We start from the raw sequence: 20,687 nt of genomic DNA, 5'->3' as shown, positions 1-20,687 counted from the left end.
TTAGTGGCAGCAGGTAGTGTAATTCAATGCCTTATCCATTGTTATTGAAAACTTGTGACATTTTCTACCTTGTACATGATAAATAAGCAAGATCTGTTTGTATGATGAATAAAATCTAATATGGAAAAAACCAAAACGAGGAATAATTTCCTCAGATATCTGTGTCTCCTCACACCCATCCAATGCTTTCTGTGTTAATCTTTAACATCAAGCACTGCTTTTTAAGGCCAGACTACAACATACTTTTGTCTGGCCTTAGCTTCTAAATTTCAGAGCTTACATAACTTACATGGAATAGATAATCAAAACTTCTTTGCATGACTTCTTACAAGTGCTGTGAAATCAACATCAAATTGATACATCACAAGTGATGCAGGTACTGCAGTTGAATGGTATTGGAGATATAGTACTCTCCTGAAACACTTAGCATGAGGAACCTTGCCCAAGTGTTTCTTTCTAGAAACTTTGGTTACAGGAACTTCCAGCTTGCTCTAGAAATATAACTCAGAAAACATGCAAAAAAGTCAGCTTTTATAAATCTTTGCAACCCAGTTACTTCTATTGCACTCATAACATCAGCCTCTCTCCAAGAGGAATTTATGCTGCCTGAAATCAGAATTGCAATTTTATTTTAAATCAATTAGCTTCTTTAGTAATAACCACTGAAATTTTTGGGTTTCTAACATTAGACTTTCATTTTGTTAGATGAAACACTAATTTGAATTTTGGCAGAGCTATTCACAACAGTTCAAAACCCCCTACATTCTGGTTTCTAAGTCTACTGAGAGAATAGGTAGGTCTTTGTTCTGGAAAATCAGACAGTTAACCTTTTGGTACAATTAAATGTCACATGTTTGAAGCAGAAAAAAAATATGGAAAACCTTGAGAGATCATTTTGTGACTCATGTCAGATGGTCTTGTAAATACAAGGAATTTTGTTAGGGAGGACCACTGAAGCAGAAATTATGGGAATATACAGCTACAATAATGTTTTTTAATTATAGTAAAGGATATATTTTAATAGGGCACACCCACCCAATCATATTAGGCATACCACAACCTTCCTCTTGAGCTGGAGAGGTGGAGTTTCTTCCTCATAATCCATGACTCTCATTGCAAAGTTAATGTCCCTATTACAGTGAAAGGTCAGGATTTTTCCATGAGATAATTAAGATACAGTAATAAATACTGTTTAAATTTGTAATACATCAAGGCAGCTTGTAACCCTTTTGTAAACTCTGGTGGTTAGTTCAGCAAATCACTGTGGGGCAATCAGTAGTCCCGTGTAAGTGTGCTTATTCCATGTGAATTGTAAATCTGATGAGACAGGAAAGAATCAAAATGGGGTTTCCTGACACTGTCTTTTACATAGAAAGCGACCTTATGATATTCTATTATTGCAGTTTGTTATTATCATGTATTGAGTGCAGCACTTCAGAGTTATACGTCATGACATTCTCTGTTTGGTCTCCTTTCCCATGCCCGTGATTATCTCTACAGACATGTCTACAGAAATGTGTCGTCCTCCCCTGTTGCAAAGAAGTAGGAGAAAATGTGGGGTTTTAATTCTTGGTTGGCATTTTACCAGCACTGTTTTGTTTAATAACATCTGCGTTGTTCGGATTGATGTTAATTGTGCATTTTGACACAGACTTCACAGTTCAGTGCAAAACAGAACTGTTGTAGAGGTTTCTCTGGATATGCTTCTGTTCTTTCACATTACTGACATTTTTGCCTTATCACAGTGATAAGTGAGTGGCAGGAACTTTTTGATTCATTTACTCATTGAAACATTTTTGTATGTACTTGCTTTCCTATTCTACTATCTATACCTAAGATTAAATGTTTTCTTACCTTGTAGTGTCCAGTGTTGCATCTAAACTTTTACTAATGCAGTGGAAGAATTGTTTTAGGTGTTTTGCAAACTATACTGAATTCTATTGTCTGTAACTTCATACAGACATGATATTGCTTATTCACGTTGGTGTCAGTCTATAATAATCTCTGATAAATTTCTACCTAGCCAACTGTTTACTGTGCTGTATTATTGTAGCTGATTATTCCTGCCTACATGTAGAACCATGCGCTTGATCTTACAAAATTCCATCCCACTGTTTTAAGGTGATTTCTTCTGATAAATCAGGATCATTTTACATTTTAATCACATTCTCTCAGGTACATCAGTCCAGATCAACTGAAATATGCTCTCTAATCCAAAAATCACAGTCTTTTGAGATAAACAAAACCAAGACTGTGGTGTTTCCCAGTGTGTCCTTGGGAGGATGTTGTCCCTTGAGCGGGAAATAGTTTCATATGGCAGGAAACAGTACATTTTCTCCTTTTCCTTGATGCTAAACAGGAACTAAGTTTTTCTGCAGTGGATCAGCAAGTGGAGGTGAATGTCAACAAAAGTGAACAGTACCATCAGTAGTATTCCCTTGCTTTACTTATTTTCACTGTTGCCTAAGGGAAAATGAGGGTGAGTTTTATTATAGGCACAGGATTACAGGAAGGGTGGGAAATATAAATGAGTCTCAGAAATTTAGCACTAAAGATATTCAAGACGAGGCCTAGAAACTACTAATCTAAGTAGTTTATCAGTTTCTGAATGAGCTTTCATTCTCACCTGGAAGGACTGATTAGAATACCAACACCTTTACTTTTCAGTCATCGAGGCCTTTATGATTACTTTTGGCCTACTGGTGGTTATTCCTAACAATATCACAAATTCTCACATAAACCAGGAACATGAGTTAATGGTCAGCGAGGCAGATTAATCCAGAAAGTTCAGATCTCACCACTGGTTCAGTTCCTTCAGCACCCTTAGAATTCCACTAAAAATAATATCATCGTGTTTGTGAGTGGCAGCTGCAAGCGTCATTGCTTTAGAGTCGTTCTCTTTCTTTTCCACTTGAGGAGCTGCAGTAGTCCTGCACAAAGACTGAAGCAGGTTCTGACCTCAGGCCAGTGTTCAGGCTGATAGGTAAAACTGAAAAACACCAGGTGACATCTGCACATATAGTATTAACACATCTGTATTAAAATTATGTATTAGGTAGATCAGCAATGCTTAGGAACCCTTACACAAACTGTTTCTGGTTTTGTTATATTTTTCTTTTTTTTGAACCTTTTCAACCAACATAAAATGGGTGCAGTTATACAGAGACAAAATGTGTCTGTCTTTCATCATTTCCCTATTTCATACTGGCAGAATTTTAGAAATTCTGAAGAATATATGATATATTAGTTTTCCACTTTCTGTTGCAGGTGAAGGACCGACAGGAAGATCTGTAGAAGTTATCCTTGCTGTTACTTTGTGTATACTTTCAGTTGTTCTTTTGGTGGCTGCAGTATATGCTTTTGCAAGGTGAGATTTACATATCCTTGCCATAGCATGTTTGAAAACACTCAAAAATGGTTTAAAGAAGAGTTGAAACAGTCCTATAAATGTAATTCCAAAATGTCTTGATTTTTGGTTTGTGGGGTTTTTTTTTGTTTTTATGTAGAAACTAAGGGAGAGACTCACAAAGAATTTAGTCTAGTGAGGGTGGAATCTTCCATAGATGAAGAAGCAAATCCATCTTTTCCAGAGGGTAAATCAGAGTGGTAGCCTTTCTTAACCTTTCAGAGCCACTTCTCTATTGACAGATCAGAGTGTCAGCTGGTTATAGTTATCATGATGCCTAATACTATTTACAGCTGGATATGAAGTAAATACTCTAAATTCTATTTTCTAAATTTATCAGTTAAATACACAGAAGTCCCACAGGTGGAAGAGAAATTGAGTTTCAATTCAAATAGTGAACAAAATGTCCATGTAAAGAAGGAGGCTGCATACTGCACACATGATGTGAGTTTCATCATTCATTCATGATGTTCATTCATCAGTTCTATTCTTACTCAGCTGCTTTATTCAGGCATTACCATAGAATTTTTGTAGGAAAACTAAAAGAGCACAGCACCTAGATTCTTTCTTCTGAATTTTAGGCAACATAAATTCAGTATTTGACTAAATTACACTGTTAGAAGGGAGACAAGAAGAAAGGCCAAGGAAGGATTCCTGGCAACCATTTTTCAGTTTCAGCCTGTCAAATCAAAGTATTGACCTATGTGTCCTTAAATATTTTGCATGTGTATTTTTCACTATTTTCTGTTTAGAATTCGGCAAAAGCAAAAAGAGGGAGGCACATACTCCCCACGAGATGCTGAAATTATTGACACGAAATTCAAACTGGATCAGCTGATCACAGTGGCAGACCTGGAGCTGAAGGATGAGAGATTTACACGGTAAGCGTACTCCTTAGGCAAAACAGTAGTCCAAAGGGTCTGTAGCCATGACCCCTTTCTGACCTTTGCTTGTTTGGAAGTGTTTGTGCTGTTCTTATTTACACAGGTCACTGAGATCCTTTTTCAAAGAATGACCTCCATCCTCAAGACACTTCTCACTAGCTTTTAGAAAATCACTTAATCTTAAGCTCTTTTTACAACAAGATAAAAATCTAAGTGTAAATCACTGTTTAATTGTGTTAGCCAAAGAGAGGCTACATATTTTAAACATGCAGAATTTGTGAGTTTTTTAATGGTCCAAATTTTGTGTAGGCTGCAAACTTACACAGGCCAAACCCCTAGAAGTTCCTGTCAACTAACTCAAGAACAAATCTGTCATTGTTTAATTGATATTTAGAAAGCGGGGTTTTTTTTAAACAGAGGGATTGGCATAACATCTGGGTTTCTGTGGAGCTCAGCACACTGGCTATCTACTCATTTAAGGTGCATGCAGCAATTCATATTTTTTATCTGACAAGAAATCTTGTCACAGGTATTTATCAGAAGGAAAACCACTTTTTGACTGCCAGAAATATTGATATTATTCACCAAATAAATATAATTATTATCAGTAACATGTGACAACCAACTGAGTTAGAAATGTTTGGTGAGCATTCTTCACCTGCCTGTATTTTCCCTGCTGTGTCACAGATGAAACACTGTGGTAGGCAGTCTCCTTAAAGATGAGAAGCCTAAAATAGCCCTAAAATGGCCCTAGTAGCCAAATATCCTACTGTTTCAGACTAGGAATAGCTGGAAGATGAAAGGTTGTAGTTGTTGACCTGGGATTTTTGGGTATGTCTGTGTGTGGTACAGAGTAAGTTGATTGCATGTACAAACCTGTTCAAAATAGAGCACACAAGAATGGCTGCTTGTAACAGATGAGAAAACATACTGGGAATCATCTGGAACTCATTGATGTAATGTCTGGGGTATGTCCTCTGCAGGGCACTTGTTCAGATAGCAGAATTTAGTACCTGCTAATAACAGTGCAAAGCATCCTCTGAAGGTGGAACCATTGACAATGCACTGCAGCAACTCTGCCTCAGATAAATGATCTTGATGTATCTTCAAAATTACCTTGTTTTCACATCGTTAGCTGAATTAGAATAGTACTAATGTTGTTTATGTACTAAAGTATTAATGGATTTTATTTCCAGATACTCTTCATTTTTCTTTAGACGCAAGGAGATTTTTGTCATCCAGTAAGTTTTTGTACTATTGAAGCAACATGGTGTGTTTTCCATTCTGTTCTCTTAACCTGTGTGTTATCGTGCTATATTGAATGATATAGTTAATCAAAATGAAATGTCAATCTTTGCAGATGTTCTAATGACAAACAAAGGTATTTGTCATAATGAAATCATGTATATTTTTAGTCCCTAATGTTGAGTTATAGGAGTTCCACAACCATTTTGAAATAAATCAGGGCAATTTTAAAATAGAAATTATAATACATTATGGAAATACAGCCCTGATATACACAACATATCCTTGAAATAAAGGTAGTGCAAATGTGACATAAGAAACATGCTGTTTCTTTTCTTTGGAAGTTAGGATATATATAGTTAAGAGAAATTATCTTTTTTCCTCAGCTGTCTTTAGTACACAAACTACAGCTGTTTCATACTATGCCCCTACAATCTCAGCAACATATCCACACAGTCAAATATCCTTTGTTGGTTTGCAGATACAATTCTACCACTTTTCTGTCTAAATTGCGTGTATTTTAAAATTTTACAGTTTCAAACTCTAAAGGGTAATTGAAAACTATAATATTTAATACTCATGTACACTTCATTATGTGATTTATGCACAGCAAGACCTTTATTGAACAGTGCTTCAGCAGTTTGAGTTACATCACCCTTTTTTTAATGAGTCAGTCTCACAATTTGGTTTGCAATTTGTCATGTCCTTCCATCTGTACTTTTCCCTCCTTCCAACTGTCCTTTAATGGTCAAAAGCAAAGACTCTCTCCTGCTGTCATTGTAAGGTACAGGATGCAGCTGATAAAATTTTGGATTATTATTTTTCAAACCGTAGTGGCACTGAAGCTACAGCAGGCTCCTTGCCCAGGTCCTTTGTTGAACATTAGACAAACTGTTGAAGTTTGAAGTGCAGGCACTAATTGAGAGCTCCTAAGGACAGGATTCATGATATCTTTTCAGCTGGAAGACAGAAAATGTCCCGAGGTTCTCTCCTAGATAACATGAGGGGTAATGAGGCACAGGATATTCTTTATCTATTCAAAATATTTCAGTTTATTTTGGCTTTTTTTTTTAAGTCTCAAAGAATCTTTTACTATGTGTAATATTCTGTTCTAGTAAAGTCAATAGCCAAAAGGGACATTTTAGGTGTCTCTAGTACCTGTCTTTAATATAGTAGCATCCTTCCTGGTAACAATGAGTTATATCAAGGAGCTGGAAGAAGCATGGCAGCATTTACCAAGACAGCTTACTGCAAAACTTAATGACTAAAATTTTTTTTTCCTGTTTTTAGACTTCCACAGTTGCATAATGAAAGAACCTTTGTACCTGTTGCCATTGGGGAAAAACGATGTTGAAGTCAATTACAGTCCCAGTTCTTGTGTTGATCCTATCATTTTCATGATTTGTGGTTAAAGCAGTGACATATTAGCATGTTTAATTATTGTATTTAATGTTGATGACTACAGTCTAACCTTCACAAATTTCCCATGCGCTTGGAATGGGCATCACTGCATCTGCACAATCGACACTGGCCGCATTTAGGCAGCTATCTCATCTGTGTTTGCAGAACTTGCTGTGTTTCAGTTCGTGGCATCTTGCAAGTGTACGAGGAGGGCAGAGGTGGGCAGATCTCTTTACCAGACTGGCATGTTTGTATTTTTCAGATAGCAGTAAATCAACAGAAATCTGGTCCAGGTTCCTACCCTGAAAGGGCAATGGGGAGTTTGTGTGAAAATCCTAGGTGATAGAAGAATAATATATATTTTTTTTCCTCTACCTACTAATCATCCCATTCAGTGCTCATTTGAAGGGGGAAACCAGGTTTTTGGTCACTTCTCTGACATTATATTATTTAGCTACTCTAAATCGAAAAAGGCACATGCAGCTGACACAGTTCATCCACAGAATCAAAATACCCTGCTTCATGAGATCCTTCTTGACTGCCCCTCATCCATTGTCTCTTCAGACATTCTCTTATACTTAGTGAATCATGGTTTATGACCTTGGCTCATATTCTGAGAAAATTTTTGCAGCTGGTATCTCATGAGAAAAACAATAAAGTAGAAAAAGATTTTTCTGTTCTGTATGAATATGACTGGAAATACTTTTTATCATTCCAAGATCAAAAATTCAACAGCTTGAAGCCCAGCAAATGTTCAGTATAGGTTAATCAAAACATTACCTTTCACACATTTTTATAGCTTTTTGAATATGATGTATTTTGCGCTACAAAAGTCAGTTTGAGTAGAAAAAGAGAAATTTAAATGTGCCAAGCATTCCATTTTGACATCTTTGAAATTTTTTTGTGGGTAACATTTTTTTTTCGGACCAGGAAATTAGAGGAAAATCCCAGTTCCAGTAGTGGTCTTTTAACATAATGATCATAATAAAAAATTATTGACAAACTTCAGTGTCTAAAATTACTAATACTAGCTAGTACATATACAGTCTGTCTCACCAAGTTTTTGTTAAGCAATTTATCAATTGGGTGTATTTTCAGAGGGCATGCAGGGAATTAAGTCCTACTGAATTTAGTGGAAAATTAGATCTTCCTTATGAACCCAAAATGCTAACTTTGAATGTTTGGGACATATGTTGCACTGATGGTGGAGATGGTGTGAGACAGCTAATAACAGTAAAAAGCAACCTTGTTCAAAATATATATAGCCCATCAACCTAAACTGAATTAAATACTTTTTCATCAAGCGCACTGGATATACATATACTGGGTGCTCTCATTACTTGCTTTTTACAACAGCTCCACAGGGTTTGCCAAGTCACCCTTCAAAGCAGACCCTGATCTTCTGTGAATAGATTCTGTCCCTAAATTTTCAGGGTGCGCCAGGTTTGGTGAGATACAAGTAACTCTTCCTTGTTCCAGGTGCTTACCTAGGAGACAACCTCTCTGGCGCTCTACTTTTGTGGTGCTTTCTGCAGCAAGGATAAAGCCATTTAGATCTCCAGTTTTTTAAAATCTTTCCTTGAGAAATTGCACCTTGTAGTTGATCCTTTGAGGCTTTTGTTTCACTCTATGTGAGACAGCTTGTCAAGAAAATGGGGTCAGAAGAAATATTTCTGCATTACAGACACTGTAGCCCCTGTAAACACCAGGTAATTAGAACTCCTTATGGAAAAGTATTGTATAGAAAATGATTGTCTGATCTTATCTTTCCTATATACTATGCATTCAGTGGGTGTCTATATTTGAGGTAACAATTTTGCACACACAGTAATTTCTATAGACCAGCCAAATTCTTTCTTTGTGTAGACAGACCTGTCTTCCTTTGAGTAAGGATAGGCATGGCTTCTGCCTTGTCTTTTTCTTCAACAACTTTCCTTTCAGGAAGCCTATTTTTGACAGCTGATTACTAAATTTTGTGTCCCAGGAGAACAATGTTTATGAATGTATATGTCCTGGTACAATGGAAGAAATGACCATGTGTTCTCTTTCCTTAGGCCTTTAATATGTAGGAAGGGTTAAGCTCCGTATTGCTTTCAATTAACTTATTAAAAATTAGTTCCTCTGTTGGTCCTAGGAAGTGTCAGTGGTGCTTATGAGTTAAGCCTTTTGCCTACATAGTAATTTCTGTAGTTTTCTGGTTGGACGAAATTTTAATTCCTTGTGGATTTCAGATGATTGACCCAGAGAGAAAGCTGAGTCTGTGTGACAATATGTCTTCAGTTATCACTGCCAACACAAATAAATGGCTTCTTTCTAGCTCTATCACAAGTAATCTGAGTGGGATTCAGATTTTTGATAGTCTTCAAAAAAACCCCACACATGAAACAATACACTGTTTTAAAAGAAAATCAGATTTAAGGCAATAAAGCATTCTTTATCTTAGAGAATGTTTTTCTTTCCTCATTTCAGAGTCAGACAAGTGGGAATCTGAAATGGTCCAGCTGAAATAGGGAAATTTTCAACTTCATGGTTTGATTCTAAATTGTGCTTATCAAGATCTAGTGATATTTATATTTTTAAGTTTTATAAAAAACACTGGGAAATGTGGAGGACAAGATTACAGATAGATGAGTATTTGTTCATTGACAAAATACTGTAAGATTATTACTATGTATTCTAAGTCAAGAGACATAGAAAAAATACTATTATTTTAAGCCTAAGGATGGTGGTGAAACCGAGCACTGCTGGAAGTATTTAGTGAGAATACAAAATTCATCCCTTCTGAAGATCCTTACACAGCAAAGCCAACTCCTTTGCCGCAGTTAGACAAGTTAGACATTAACTTTCCTATAGGCATTTTAAAGTAAATCATCTTATTTTCTGAGCTGCCAAGCCACTGCTATGTGCACTTGCTACTAACAGAAGTGTGACAGTTCAGTAATTCTAAAAATCAAGTCTTTCACTTAAATTCCCACAGATAGGTTTAAGTATCAACCCATAAATGCCTTGCTTCTTAAAAAAAGTTATACTGTTGGATCCAGGTACCTTCAGCACTGAAGTGCTAAATGGCATACCTGGATTTCTTATGTACAACACAGAATTAATTTTTATTCCCTAATGACCAAGCTGCATTTTCTTACTGCAATTTATGTGCAGTAAGCCCCTCATGGCTAAAAAATTGAGAGCTAACTGTATTTGAAAAATTACTGGAATGCCAACTGGGACATGACTTTTTTCTGTTGTTCTATGGTGAAAATAGGTGAATTCAAAGGAAAAACAAGTGTAACCTCCCTTCAAAGTCTGCTTATAATTTTGTCCTGAAAAAAAAAGGCTACAAAAAGTTTCTGTTCTGCTCAAAGACAAATATATATTTGTGTGCAGTACTTTGGTACAGCTATTAAAAATCCTTTTTTGTTAGGAAACTTTAGCTCTATAATGTTGCCAATACTACTAGAAGGTAGTTTCATCTGCCACGTAATGCAAATAACTTATGTGATACAATAAGCACAAACTGTATGTCTAAACATTCTGAATAAAAAGAGTTGCATGCTTTCTTATCTTATTGCCTTCTTTTTCACTCTGAAGCTGTCCTTCAGTTGTCTTAGTAAGCATCTTTATTTCTGTGAATACTTTTAACTCCAGTGAGACTGATCCAGTGAGGCTTTCATAGCCAGTTTGCTTTGTTTGAGTGTAACAGTTCTAACAAAGTATGCATCACAAAGGCATCCTTAGTAGCCTTGAAATTAACTTCTCTGAAGCTTAATAATAAATTATTCAGCAATTGTATTAATCTCATTTTATCATCTCAATTAAATTTAAATAATTACAAATAACTTCATAAACCAACTATTTTAAAGCAATTTTTTCCTTTTCTACTAAAATTATGACAGCAGTAGAGTAGACATTTGTATTAGAGAATACTTTTTGTCATATTTTCTGCAAGAATGTGTATTTGGAGGAACAGACACATAAAAGGGGTACTTAGAATTTTTTGAAGGAGCAGGTTATCTTTTAAACTGAATTATTACAAACTTTTTTATTTGGTCCTTTAGACAAGGTTTGTGGGTCTGAGTGCTCAAAATCTGGTTTCTAAATACATTCAGAAGCAATTGTGACCAAGTTTCAAGGCCATCTGAAAGTGCCCTGAGTGTAGATGCTCATATACTATCTTCATGAAACCTGCTGTGAGATCAAGTTAAAGATTTAATATGTATCACAGTTTTTAAAATTGACATATAGAGAAACAGCAGTGAACATGTGAAAAATGAACATGAAACCAGGACTCTAATTTTTAAAGTATTTAGGAAAACTACCATAGCTGTGGTTTCTGTAGAGGTACACCAGTAGCATGATTCATCTGTGACTCATTTTAGATATCTGCTTCAAATGAAATGAAATTACACCTATTTCTCCTCATTGATTATAAAAGAAATCCAGTGACTAACTAAGAAATAGGTGTCTGTGTTCAGTTAGATTAATCCTATCCTGATGCTCTGAAATGGTCCTTAGAAGGATGATATTGGGTAAAGAATGCAAAATAAAGCCTATAAATATATATGTAATGGTGTGCAGCAAGTATGGGTTTCCCAGGGCCATATGAGCCCAGAGCACTGTGAAGTGACTTAAAGAGAAAGATAGAAACTGTTATCCATATCTGCCAATACCTGAGACAAAAACTAATGAAGACAATCACCCAAAAATACCTGAATTTGAATCCATAAGGGAAACCAATTTGGTATTTAATCTAGAATCTATAAACATGCACAATATTGGTTATCTCTCAGCTTGCTATACTTAACAAAAATCTCTGTTGCAGGTTACTTAGTTATAGAAAATCCATCAAGTAAGTTTATTAAAGATTTTTATGTTGTGTTCATTGATGAGTCTCAACGTGTGGTTCCCTCCTCTATGTTTATTAGAAAAAAATTCCAAGCTGCGTATAAATCATAAAAGCATGACTAATTGCATAGTAACTGGAGAAATGCTTTCTCTCTCTCTGGGGTGAAGCCTGCATGTCTGTGTTTTAGCTTGGGAAGTAATACAGGGTTATTTAACCTCCTCAGGATTTAAAAACCATGTCATTATGAGAATGAGGTCACCGCAATATTTTATATGTCTAAAACCTTGCAAAGTATAAAATGTTTTCAGTGTGACAAAGAAGTATTATGTAGCTTAGAATGCAATAATAAGTTCACAAATTTACTTTAATGTCAAAACCTTGCCTTGAAATGCTGTTACCTATAAAAACAATCATAGCCTCCAGTACTCTTAACATTAGCAACATTAAAAATTTTGTGAAGGGGAACAACAAGGGGATAAAATGTTTCCCTTTTAAGTGATCGAAAAGAAATCAAATAAGCATGCTGTAAGCAATTTATCATTTTCTGTAAGTATCAGTTTCCATTGAACTGGAAAACATTGCTTATTAACAAACTACAGTTAAATAAAAAGAATGACAAAGACATTCCCTATGGGTTTCTAATTCTTCTGTCCTTATTTTCAGGCCAATAAGCAAGAAATCCTTTCTACAACATGTTGAAGAGCTTTGCACAAACAACAACCTAAAGTTTCAGGAAGAATTTTCGGTATGTTGCTAGCAGTTGTCACAACATCGCAAGACCTTCAGTCGTTTCATGTGTCACATTTCATGTCCATTTTAAGCAGGCAAGGCCATGAAGGACTCTGGCCTTGATAATCAATACCCAATTACCAGGTTGATTGTTTAGAAAGTAATAGTACACTGATTTGGATTCTGCAGTCTATACTGCAACCTGGTCAGAATTATTCACCTTAGTGTCAGCCAAAGATGATCTTCTTTAGTCTCCAACATTTCAAGACCACCATATTTATGTTTTTACATATGTAGTGTTGTATATGTAGATTACCTAAGAACAAGTTATTTAGAGTTTTCTATCATATGCACAGGTATATTTAACTGCTATAAATATGTTCATTTTCCTGTGTGACGATGACTCCAAAAACAGAGTTAATGTTCATTCTGTGAAATTTTCAGGCCCCAGTCATGCTGCCACTGCCTCAGAAATGTTTTCCTTTCATAGATTTTGGTGCAGAAAGTAAAAGGTTTGCACATGGTACCTAGCTTTTTGTTCCTCTACAAGTAGTGGGTCATATTTGTTATGCTCTTGAGAATAGCTTCCATGTGAATAGTCTCCATCTCCTTACATGAGCAGATAAACACAGCCAACCTGTCTTGCTTTCTGAAAAGAGCCTAGTTCTCAAAATATACATTACAGATAATATAATACACGTATCATTTCAAATTTAGATCTCAAAGTTTTCACTATCTTCATTAAGTAATATTTTATGGCTATCATTTTTTTTTCTCAACAATAACTTCTTGTTATTTCAGAATCTTTATCATCATTATCTTTCTTTACCCATACAGTCATTTGCCCAAAAATAATTTGTCAGTGTCCAGTGATTTTTATTATGTTGGATTTATAAATTTACCATGAATAATTTACCAGTTGGATTAACAAAAATAGAGATTTAACAACTGGCTTTTCTTCTGCTAAATTATAATATTTCACTTTCCAAGAGAACACTAACAAAAGTGTATAAAGATTAATGGTTTTTCCTACCGTTTTTTTTGTTATGCTCATTAGGTAAAATTGGTCTGGATTTAATAATAAAAAACACCATAAAATTCTCACAGCAATAAAGTAAGAACATTTTTTCCTAAAAACAGAAGTGTTATTTCACTTGAGCAAGAATGAGTATAGTTACATTATACATGACTGAACAGATAGAAAGTTTTACTATCAGTAACACTTTCACATATTAACATTCATTACCAGAAAGTGTCTAGTAAATTCAGGTGTATTGGAAACTGAACATGTGAATATGATAATTTATACTAATAACCTGATAGTATATTCCCTATGTTGAATTTGGATTGTTTGACCTAGCAGTCTTCCTGGAAAATTCTAAGATATGCTTTGGTAGGTAAAGTAGTCTACAGATAATTTACAATAGGCAATTTGTGGGCAACAAACATGATTTGGAGTTTTCCAGTATAAATGTGACTCTTTCCATTTCACATAGTCTTGTAACCCATGAACATTCCTGATTTCATCTAATTTGCTTGGCTGACCAAACTGCCAGGCCAGGACATCCTCAGGGGTCAATCTTGGTCCACATGTGAACATGACCTGTGTGTAAATGTGATGAGAAGGGAATCCAGACCTCAGAATGGACCTAGATCCATTTCTTGTCAGAGAAGACAAATTTAAAGAAACCATAAGAAGCCAAAGTAACTGATGATGGGCACCACCTCACCGCTATTCACACTTCCAGCTTTCAAGCTGATTCCTGTGTCTCTCGATACATTTGGGAACTTAAGCTTTTTTAGTAGCTGGAAAATTACTGAAACAGAAATACTAGTATAATACTTGTTTTATGATAAGTTTTGTTCATGAATAAAAGAATGAAATACTTCAAAATGTCACCACAGTGCCATAAAAGTACTGCAGTAAACAAAATGCAAATTGTTTATTTCAAAGCTGTATGAGTTTGCAAAGAAACATGGTTTCTGTGAAAATTTGTCATGGAGTCTGGGAACACAAATAGTCTTTTCCCAAATCTGAAAATAATAATTAAGGCTGAAATCCCTGCTAATGCAGAGAATTGATACAAGGCTTTTGAGCACTTGTTCAGCCATGGAAGCATTACTATGAAAATAACAAAATCTGCTTCTCTGTTTCCTCTCTACTACAAACTGCTACCAGTAAATGGTGCTACCTCTACACAAGTTAACTGGCAAGCTAAAACTTGGAGGAGTGAGGCAAATGAAGGAAGTTGAAGTTCACATGATATGGGATTCCATAGCCCAAAACACTTGCAAAATGCAAAATAAGCATTTCGTGTATGTTCTTCCTTCATGAAAACATTCAATGACAGAAACTTTGTGGGAGAGTTTCAGTTTTCTGAATGAGAGGAATTTTAACATCTCCCCCTTTAACTGTGTTTTACACACAAGGCTGACAAAATACTTGAGTTAACAGTGAAAGAAAAGCACTGCAGTAAAACAGTCCTGGTTTTCCATTTTTCATTACCTCTCTCATTTATTTATTTATTTGCTAGTAGATTCCCATTAAATTCTATTTATAAAATACAAACTGTCTCAAATACCTGGGCAAAAGGGCACTTGAAAATAATTAATGTTGAGCCTGAAAGTAAGGCTATCTGCCCAACTTTTGGAAGTAGCCCATGCAGACAGTAACCACTAATATTAAAATACAAATTTGAAGGGATTACTCTGCACAAGCCGAGTAATTTTGTATTGTACTCATTCAAAGCAAGAGGTGGATCTCTTAATTTATATCTTAGATATAAAAAACAGATTTGCATTTGCATAACATTTGTCAAGCAAAGGGAAATTCTATTAAAGTTAACAATATATTTGGAATTATGCCTTTTCTGAGTTTTCTATTCTCTTAACACCACGATGAGATCATCACTTTTAACACATTTCCTCCATTAACAAGTTGTCTCCACTCTTTTAATCAACTTTGTAAATTATACCTGTTTATGCACACAAACATCCTCATCAAATAAGTGCCTCAACATGAATGATTTATCTCTCTGTCCTCCAGTAACAGAACTAATGACCAGTTATGAAACTGCAGTACAACCCAAGATATCTCTTGCCACCCCTTTCACAAACAGTCCCATGAACAATAGCTAATTGCCAGTTGTCTCAACTCAATTAAATTCTCATCAGTTCTCATGCTGTACCACAAAACCTCCCAAGTTACAGAAGTCAGGAAAAGGCATTATTCAAGACTAAGGCTGAGTCAGTATGGCATAGTAACCAAGCATGTGACTTCATGTAAAAAACCAGAAAAGAACTGCAAAAGCTGATAGATTGACTTCATCCAGGCTTGTAAAGGTGAAAGTTCATGTAAGCTTAATTGTTCAACTTGACAGCATTGTCTGCAGTGCTGTATCCAACACTGCTGGTGTAACTGGGGTTGACAGTGAGGTGGAAAGCTCTGTAATGTTTCCAGCTATTCTTAGAAATGCACAGTTGCAGAACTGGAGTTTTTCCTCTTGCTGGATGAGTGTGTCATATTTTAAATTCATTCAAGTGCAAAAGTTTTCCAACAAACATTTATTCCTCTGTAGGAACTTCCCAAGTTTCTTGAAGACCTTGCTTCAACTGATGCTGATCTGCCTTGGAACAGGTCTAAGAATCGTTTCCCAAACATAAAGCCATGTATGTGTGTTTACTGACCAACTTCTAAATTTTGCTCTTTACTTTCAGTAGTGTAACAGATATTTGGACTGCAAGTGTATTTTTTTTTGATCTGTCTTTGAAATGGCAGTACAATCATGTGCACATTATGAAATAATTTTCTGTTGAGTAATCCGTTTTTACTTTGTGGGTTTTTTTAAAGACAGTTTTATTTGCAAATAGCTTTCAACTTGCTCTCACAAGCTTTAATATGCAGGTGCAAGAAACTGTAGCCTCAATAGTTTCTTGGCTTTGTAATTCAAGCCATGTATCAAACTCTCTAACATTCTTCCTCATTGTTTTTTTTTCCCCTTTAGAAAGAAGTAATTTTTTAAACATATAAAATCCATATGTTTGTGCATTCAGCTACCTCAGAAGTCTAGATATGCTTTCTTGTGGATATGTGTACGTGTGCTACAAAGGTTGCACAGAAGATCAGAGTGACTGTATGGTAACTTATAAGCCCAGGCTAGATATTATCACAGGAGACAGGAGTCTGTCTCTCTATACTCAACACTGCTTCATTTTTCAGTTAATAAGACAAGAAATGTCATTATTATTTTAGGCATTAGCTGTGATGTGAGATGGAGTGCATGGGATTCCTTGGTTAATAATGCTACATTCTGTGCTATTAACTTTTCAGAGCAGCTGCTCCTGCTATCTACTTCCATGTTCAAGTCATACTCTAAGATACAGTCACTAAAAATTTATATTCATGACACACAATAAAACATAAACAGACATGTTTCATAAATATTTAACTTTTTATTCCAATGGTCTCTACTAAGTTGGGGACCAAACACCAATATTCTGGTGTTACACATGACATGTTTCTTGGATATTGTAATTTCTGCATTTGTGCTGTGGGACCAAATCAGAAACCCTCTTTTTTTTTTTTTTAATGACTTAACCTTACATCCAAAAATTAAAACTATGGAAAAGTGCCAGAATCTGAATCAGATCTGAGACCTGATCAGCAAGTATATAGAAAAAAACTATCAGATCCCTGACCCTACTCTCTGATTCACACAGAAGTTGTGTGTGCTGGAACAGCATGGCTTGAAGTACACAGGATACTTTTAGGTAGAGAATCCCCCCATATATACATCACACTGGAGGTTTTGGCCCATTCACCATTTAAATTAAAAAGTATTATATACAACATGTCTGGAACATTAAAGAAAGACTATACAGTAATGGAAGAAGTTTAAATTACCTTTGTAATTAGTGTTCTACTCTGTCAAATATTGTTAGATTAGCAAAAATAACACTATTTTTTTATTTCTTAGCACTCCAGGAATACTTTTTACATGTTTTATGGTTTTTGAATGAATCTTTTCATTAACTAGACTTTACTTCCATGATAGATAATAACAACAGAGTAAAGCTGATGCCTGATGCTGGTATTCCTGGATCTGACTACATTAATGCCAGCTATGTGTCTGTAAGTAGAAAGTCTCTCACATTTTTACTGTGTTTTTTTTCTGGTAGAAGAAAGCCACTGTTGCCATGGCATTATTCAAGTGGCTCCTGTGTCACTAAATATGAAAATTTAAAAGTACACATGTCCCATTTTCATTGCTAAGAAATTATTTCCAGTAATAATCAAAACTGTGTCCAGCAAATTCCTTTTTATAAATTATCTCATATCATTATCATTAAAGACAATAGTGGAACTCCCACTGAGGTCAGTTGTTTAAATAGGTGTTATTTGGTCTCTTGATTCTGGAGTTAAAGTTGTTGTATATGAATAGGACAATGCAAAGATTACTGAACTGAAAATTTTCATAGAAGTGGCTAACAGTTTTGGCATGTTCCTTATTATTTTGTGAAAGTTATGATGGAGGAAAATGAAAGTAGGTTTCTTGAAGAAGAAAGTAATACTGTATTTTTTATCCTCAGCTTTCTTCCCAGACTTTCCATTTTCTTATTGTGTGCTCAGTAAATTCTTCATCTCTATTTTTATCTCATTTTTGTCCTATTGAAGCTCAAAGTGTGAATTATAGTTATGCATTTAATCTCTTCTAGCAGTGGCTGGTGATCTCACATGAAGTCAAGACTTGGTTTACACTAAACACTTTTCAAACACATAGCAAGGCATGCAGACTGTAGTCTAAACAGAGGACCCAAAGGAAAGTAGAAATAGTTATTTCCAGGTAACTAAGAGACATTACAGAGAATAAGCAACAGAGCTGAGAGATCTTCCTTTCTCATCAGCAAATGCTATTTATGGCCTTTTTATGGAATGTCTTTGGTCCGAGGGTTAGCAGATAGGAAGAACCATGCCACTTGATGCTGGGACCATACACAGAGTGACTGAGAAGGAAAGCAGGCAACTTGGAGCATGGCCTAGTCTTTACCCTTCTATCACTGACAGGCCAAGCCTTAGGCAGTGAACATGAACAGCAACTTCCAAACAGATGCAAAATCCAGCTACAGAGTGTTCCCTGCTGAGATTTTGCGCATATGCATACGTTTTAGGTGACCATTCATCAGTGAATAGACAATTCCAGTGTTGTGGTTTCTCAAGGCTAAAGTTTTTCCCTTTATATGCTCTCACTTTCCGTATTTGTAGATGTATAAATATATAAATGCATATAGCTGAAAACATGCAATATGTATGTGTATTTACATACCTAATCACCTAGGTCTATTTACATATGCACATTTGTAAAGAGAGGAAAAGAGAAGTCTGGTATACAGTTTTAACAAATGGGAGCTCTGCTGCTACTTTTGCTTTCATTGGTTAAACAAAGTCAGTAACTGAACTGTGAGCTCCCTGAATTATTGTTTCTCACCTCACTCTTAGACTAAGGAGGATTAGCATAGTTTCCCACTGCCACCTGTTCTGTATATTATAAATGGAGTAAGCAACAGGCAGCTGTGAATTATAGGGCTATAATTCCAACAAGAAGCTTTGGTGGTGCTATAAAACACTGTGTCAGTCATTTTGAACAATAAGCAGAACTCTGTGATATTATAAACTGCTAGTTCTACAGCATAAATTTATTGCTATTATTGCCACTGTTGTTATTTTAGACTTTCTGTAGTACATAATAGTTCCTGTAGGTATGCTTCTTTTCTATGAGGAGCCAGATCCAGGTGAACTCGTGCACTCACAGCACTTACACAGATTTTTTCAACAAACTTCCTTCTCCCCAAGTTTTACACCAATTTATAAATTAACTAAAGAGCAGAAGCCAACACTAAAATAGAAGTCAACACCTACAGTAGGTTTCTTGAAAACCTTCCATCAGAGATCATTTATTTGAGTAAGCTGCAGCTGTAACTTACAGCAGATCCCTGACAATCACCAAAGAGCAAGGTCATTAGTGGGTGTATTACTTGCACTAGCTCTCAGACTGTTCCTTAGTTGTTTCCCTGGCTCCACTGCTCCTTAGCACTATTTAATTCTACTTTGCTGGCTGCCTCTTGACATAGTTCTTGGTGGCCTCTGGCTGGATCTGTGGTAAGGCTAATATGAAGGCTTAGATATTTTTTAATGGGATTTGATGACCTGATGTCCCTGTAATTTCTCTGCTAAATGCATTTATATTACCATGGCACTTCCCATACTTCAGTAGAGTGTTGTTTCATAACTGGACTATAAAAAAAATGCCATTACTTCCTTAGTTTTCCAAGGCAGCCTGCCATGCAGTGATTAACCAGGCATATGCCAATTCGCTTAGTATGTCTGACAAGGTTTTAGCCTTAGGCATGGCAGATACAAGCACAACTATGAGTCACATGCAAACTCTTTTGTTTCCTTGCCAACCATTATGTATTAAATATTTTCTCTTTCTTAGGGCTATTTATGTCCAAACGAGTTTATTGCAACTCAGGGACCGTTACCAGGAACAGTGGGTGATTTCTGGAGAATGGTGTGGGAGACAAGAGCTAAAACGCTTGTGATGCTCACACAATGTTTTGAAAAAGGGCGTGTAAGTTACCAGTGAACCAATTAAAAGCATTTGATACAACTGGAAATTCTGTATGTAATTTCTGTCAAGATTATAATATGATAATTTTTATTTAATTAGTAATCATCTCCCTGCAGATAAGATGTCATCAGTACTGGCCAGAAGATAATAAACCAGTGACTGTGTTTGGGGATATAGTGATTACTAAACTGATGGAAGATATTCAAATAGACTGGACCATCAGAGATCTAAAAATTGAAAGGGTAAGCCACAACTGGAAGTTGACTGAAAAAATTCATCCAACACCTCAAAGAACATCAGATATACTATATTCCACCCAACTACTCCCTCAATATTCTTCTTTTAATCTTTCAGTGTATATACATTTTACTGCCTGGTTGTCCTGCATTTTGTTTTCATTCATGTTTTATTTCCTGAGAATATATGTCACAAAGAACTCAGAAATATGTCCAACATGCTATGAAGGACCTTTTAAGGTTACTGAACCTCTGGTCTGGTGGGAGGTGAAGTTTCTGCTTGGACACCTCAGTGTCCCTTCTAGAAAGGAGTAATGC

The 20,687-nt window shown here is 35.7% G+C and overlaps 1 protein-coding gene across 1 annotated transcript in view; it reads left to right on the top strand.

Moving 5' to 3' along the window:
• PTPRQ (protein tyrosine phosphatase, receptor type Q) overlaps positions 1 to 20,687 on the top strand; it is a 124,342-nt gene that overhangs the window by 95,387 nt on the left and 8,268 nt on the right. The window contains exons 50-56 of the mRNA XM_017743906.1: positions 3,268 to 3,367; positions 4,159 to 4,287; positions 12,440 to 12,521; positions 16,084 to 16,174; positions 17,560 to 17,636; positions 19,999 to 20,133; positions 20,250 to 20,375. Coding sequence (XP_017599395.1) covers positions 3,268 to 3,367; positions 4,159 to 4,287; positions 12,440 to 12,521; positions 16,084 to 16,174; positions 17,560 to 17,636; positions 19,999 to 20,133; positions 20,250 to 20,375 — 740 coding nt within the window. The remainder of the gene's footprint in view (positions 1 to 3,267; positions 3,368 to 4,158; positions 4,288 to 12,439; positions 12,522 to 16,083; positions 16,175 to 17,559; positions 17,637 to 19,998; positions 20,134 to 20,249; positions 20,376 to 20,687) is intronic.

The sequence above is a fragment of the Corvus brachyrhynchos genome, unplaced genomic scaffold, assembly GCF_000691975.1.
Source record: "Corvus brachyrhynchos isolate BGI_N302 unplaced genomic scaffold, ASM69197v1 scaffold9, whole genome shotgun sequence".
Taxonomy (NCBI): Eukaryota; Metazoa; Chordata; class Aves; order Passeriformes; family Corvidae; genus Corvus; species Corvus brachyrhynchos.
This window is presented reverse-complemented; position numbering and strand designations above follow the sequence as displayed.